Here is a 4,832-nt window from a genome sequence, read left to right as displayed (position 1 = left end):
GGCTCACATTTTGAGAAATAGAATTTCCTTTAAAGTTTAAGATGAATGTGTAAAGGATTTTGTGTATCTGCAGTATAATGACACGTCTATCTATAGATAGATATAGATAGATGATAGATAGATAGATTATACATAGATATTCAGATGTTTTTGTTCCTCTGGAGAGACTAAATTTTATCCTTTTATGCTCATAGGATTAGATGAATCAGGTGGGTTCGTGACTGATGGTACAATGGTGTAAACTTGTAGTTTCAAACATTTGGGAAAAAGTAAATGGTGATGACCATACAATTCCCTCTCTTTATTTAATGATTTTCTCTCCCCTCAGTGGGCTATCTCTGTAAGTTTCAAAAAGTGATTTTGAATCATGAACCTGCACCTGGTTTGTGGGATAGAAGTAGTTTTTCTGGTTAATAGGTCATGTGGACTGAATAGTTTGATTCAAAGATTAGTGATAGTGCTTTGAATTTGAGTAATATAATTTTACTTTAGGATTGGTGGTAAAGTAAAGATGATAGCTTTGCAGTCATAAATCACATCTTGTAAATGACAGAACACAATGTATGATGTACTATTATCTCACTATATAATAAAAAATTAGGTTCAGTAGATCTTTTAATCTTAGAAAAAGTTGGGAAATTTCTTCTTCGGAAGACGAAGTCTCTTGTTGAGGATTAGCAGCTTGGGTTGTGGGTGTATCTGTTGTTTCAGGTGCAAGAGTAGTTGGGGAAGAATCAGGTGTGGTAATTGGGGCAGCTGTGGTCTCCAGTGCATCTGGAGAAGATGAAGGTGGGGCAGCTGTGGTCTCCGGTGGATCTGGAGAAGATGAAGGTGGGGCAGCTGTGGTCTCCAGTGGATCTGGAGAAGATGAAGGTGGGGCAGCTGTGGTCTCCGGTGGATCTGGAGAAGATGAAGGTGGGGCAGCTGTGGTCTCCGGTGGATCTGGAGAAGATGAAGGTGGTGCAGCTGGGGTCTCAGATGGAGCTGGGGAAGGTGCAGGTGGGGCAGCTGTGGTCTTCAGGGGGGGTACAGAAGAGCCTGTGGGGACATCGTTTCCTCTTGCAGGTGTTGTGGTAGCATTGTGAGCAAGAGCAAATGTGGGATTCACAGATGGGGCTTGGGTGACGGCTCCTGAGGTGTTATTGCTGACCACGGTGTTATTTTTAACTGGAAACTTATGTGGTCTGGGATATTGTGGGTATTTGGGGGATTTAATAGGTGAATGTGTAAGCTTATGTCTATAGGGTTTGCGTGGATCAACATGGAAAAACTTTTTAGCAAATGGATTTTGAGGAGGTGGTAATTCAAAACGATGTGGTAATTTGTAGTGAAGTTGGGATCGATGGGGATGATTCCTTCTGTGCTGTAGTCCATGCTTCTTTCTTTGACCTTCACTGAACTATAGAAAAGAAAGAAAGTACAAGAAATGAAAAATCCATTGATTTATCAAGTAAGGGATCATTGCTGACCATGGGATGAACAGTATTTGTGGAATTTTGGAATTGGAAACCAGACTGAAGTGGGCAGAGTGATTTTCTCCCAATTTTACTAAATCTCAAGAAAGAATTGTTATTAGAGAGTTTTCTATTCTCAGGTGTCTACTTTCCAGCTAGCTGGGATGGATATATTCTTGTGGGCTCTCACCTGGATGGTTAGGCAGATTTGCACTTTTGTGCCTGCAGAAAAAGTCTTTCTCTTCTTTCTCTTGTAGAAAATGGTCAAGTAACTGCCTGAGGCCCCAGCAGAAGAGCTCCCTGCTTGCTACACCCTATTTATGAAACTTTAGTCAAAACCATTCAACTGAGGTCTAAAAACTCTTTCTGAATCACACCTCCCATATCTACCATCATCAATAAACAAAATAAAACAAACAACAAAAGCTCCAAAGTTTACCAAATAAACAAAATACCCCAACCCAACTTCATACTCTCCATATCCCAGGAAACAGTTTTTAACCTTTATAAGTTGGATAAAAAACTTTGGTAATTACCTTCTAACATTATTATTTAAAAAATTGTAATTACAGACACTCAGAGGGTCCATGAATCATCTGATCTTGCAGAAAAAACTGTATGTTTTTGCATTTTGTCTGGAGAGGGCAATCATTCTTGCATATGAAAAAAGCAGGTCAAATTATCCAAGGGAATCTTCTCCTGGAGATTCAATATGCAATCCAAATAATCACAAAACTGCTCTAATTGAAGTGGGATTGGGTCTTTATTTTCCACCAGCTCAGTCTCCACCTTTCCAGGTAGACTCTGAGGATGCTGTGAAAAATGTCCGGATCTAGAGAAGCATGTTTGAAACCCGTTGCAATAGACCAGTAGTGGAGGTTTGGATCTGCCCTACATTAAATAATTGAGTGATTTTGGGTAAGTCACTTAACGTGAATGAATCTCAGATTACTTATTTATAAAGTTCGAATTAGATTAAATTCTAGATCCAAAGTCTAATTCTATGACTTCTATGCTTCATAATAGTTATGATGTTCATTCCCTTAATCAGAGCTTCATGAGGGCAAGGATTTTGTTTTGTTCACCTCTGTATGCCCGATACCTAGGACTATGCTTTGCACATGACAGGCACTCATTAGGTATTTACTGAAGGAATGAATGCATGGAATTGATAATAACTAAGAAACAACCAATTTCTTACTGAATGAAATCTTAACATTTAAAAGTGTTTACTAGGATGTCGAATAGTTTTAGCTATTTTACATTAAGTGACCAAAATAATAACTATGACATTTTTATCTGAAGGCAAATTAATTAAAATCCAATTAATTTTAATGTTAACATAGAAAATGAGTTAAATGACCACTTTGGTTGAATTACTTAATATATATTGACTGATCATTATGATTGGCATTAGAGATGGCTATAACAGAAATTTTTGATTGAAATTGTGTTTAAGAGTCTCTAGAGCAGCGCCTTCCTCCTGCCAGTGTATGACCCAGGCAGTGAGTGCCTGTGGTGCTGCCTAAGGACACCCTGCCACAGGTGCCAGAGCCTGTGCCTTCCCACTCTGTGTGGCTGTTGCGGTTGTGGCCAGGGCCTCCTTGGAACCCCAGTGGGAAGCAGTGTGTTCTGTGGAGAGCATCAGCCCATCACCAGAACAAAAGGCAAGAGTGTCTCCTGTGACCAGTGACCCAGGAGGAAGCCCCAAGCAGTCTTCCCACCACCTGAACGGAAGGCAAGAGTGTGCCACAAACACCGCTTCTGCGTAGGTGGTCAAGCACAGCCACTACTACAGCTACTGACACTGCAAGGACAGCTCACTACCACAGCAGCAACCAGGACCACCCTGCAGGCAGCTGGCTGCACACTTGAATGCCTTGACACTAGGAGAGGCACCAGTGGAGTCTGGAAAAACAAGAGGAAGTCTCTGTACCCAAAGCCTTCTCCAGAGTCACAGAAGAAACAACTGATCTACCAGATAACCAGACATCAATTTAGAAATACTAGAAATAAGATTAAACAAGTAAATATGACACCACCAAAGGAATACAGTAATATTCAAGTACCAGACCTCATACAGCAGGAAGCCCTTGAAATGACTGAAAAGAAATTCTGAGCAAAGATCTTAAGAAAACTCAAAGAGATAAGAAAAAACTCAATTAGAGCACACAGTGAAATGAGAAAAAATATCCAGTACATAAAGGAGGAAATTTACAAAGAAATTAACACCTTAAAAAAGAAATTGTGTTTAGGGAAGTTTGGGAGTGGATGAATTTGAAAATTTATGCCCCTAAGGTTTTGAATGTAGATAATTGAATTATGGAGGTGCTTATAATAAATACAGATACGCCTGTCCACATCCATTATTTATTTGTACTAAAAAAAAATCCTTGTATAGCATGTACTTTGTGTCAGGCCCTATTCCAAGTAGTTTACAAATGCAAATGTATTTCCTTCCTTAGAGACACCATAGGTGGGTACTATTATTATCCTTGTTATACAGAAGAGGAAACTGAGTCAGAGAGAAATTAAGCAACTTTTAGGAGAATGTGTCTCCATGTGCAAACCACACTTTTAAAGGTAGAGAAGACATGAGGAATATGGAAAGAACGGGCTGGAGTCAAGAGAGAGGAGGGGAGAGTAAGTGGAATTGGGGGAAGGAGGAGGTGAGACAGGTCTGGAGTCAAGGAAGGGAGAAGTGGGAGAGTGCGCTGGAGGCAAAGCAGGGGCAGGGAGGCTCATGCAAAGCAGAGCAGGAAAGGATGGGTGGGAAGAAGCAGAAGATTCCTAAAATAAGTAGAGGAATGCCAAATTCCTCTAAGGAAGGAAGAGGAGGAAAAAAAAAATAGTCATGAATGAAACAGAGAAAAAATCCAAAAGGGAGAGGAGTAGAAGAGTGCACTGTCAAAATCATACTTACTTAAAATTAGAAAGCGCACTAGCCTTCTGCATTTGAGGTTACTAGCCTATTTTTATGACCATTTGAAAACCTGTAACCCTTTTCTAAAGAGGAAGCAAGCAGTATGTTAAATAATGTTATATTTAAAAGAACTCCTTATCTGACCAGAATACATGCTCCTCAGTCTTTCTTTGAGACATCTGAAAAGAGGAACGAGACTATCTGCTTCCCAAAATCACTCCACCAAAGTAGGTTGTTGCTGGAACTCCATGGCTGGTCTTCTCTGGCTGTGGGTTGGTGCCACTCTCTGGTCCATCCCTGTACTTTCTAAGGATCAGGTCCTTAGAAAATACAAAAAGTATTCTTGTATGTCTTCCTGGAAGTATTCCTGTGCTACCTTCTCATATTCACGTTCATTGGAAACTCTTTCACTAGAAAGTTTTGGAGATTTGGGTGGTTTGAACAGTTTTATATAT

The 4,832-nt window shown here is 40.0% G+C and overlaps 1 protein-coding gene across 1 annotated transcript; it reads right to left on the bottom strand.

Annotated features, from left to right (window-relative positions):
- Nucleotides 1-574: 574 nt before the first annotated feature.
- Nucleotides 575-4,672, bottom strand: MUC7 (mucin 7, secreted). Its single transcript, XM_063107447.1, has 2 exons — nucleotides 4,601-4,672; nucleotides 575-1,399 (listed from the first exon to the last, which is right to left on the bottom strand). Exons 1-2 carry the CDS (start codon nucleotides 4,670-4,672, stop codon nucleotides 575-577), a joined length of 897 nt encoding a protein of 298 aa, XP_062963517.1.
- Between the last annotated feature and the right edge of the window lie 160 nt (nucleotides 4,673-4,832).

This window comes from Cynocephalus volans, chromosome 9 (assembly GCF_027409185.1).
Source record: "Cynocephalus volans isolate mCynVol1 chromosome 9, mCynVol1.pri, whole genome shotgun sequence".
In the NCBI taxonomy this organism is placed as follows: Eukaryota; Metazoa; Chordata; class Mammalia; order Dermoptera; family Cynocephalidae; genus Cynocephalus; species Cynocephalus volans.
This window is presented reverse-complemented; position numbering and strand designations above follow the sequence as displayed.

What these genes read in the sequence shown, in the direction of transcription:
- MUC7 (XM_063107447.1), bottom strand. Translation starts at nt 4,672, where the DNA reads ATGGACCAGAGAGTGGCACCAACCCACAGCCAGAGAAGACCAGCCATG. An exon ending in TCCAGCAACAACCTACTTTG is followed by an intron (nt 1,400 to 4,600) that starts GTGGAGTGATTT and finishes TCTTTTCTATAG; the next exon opens with TTCAGTGAAGGTCAAAGAAA.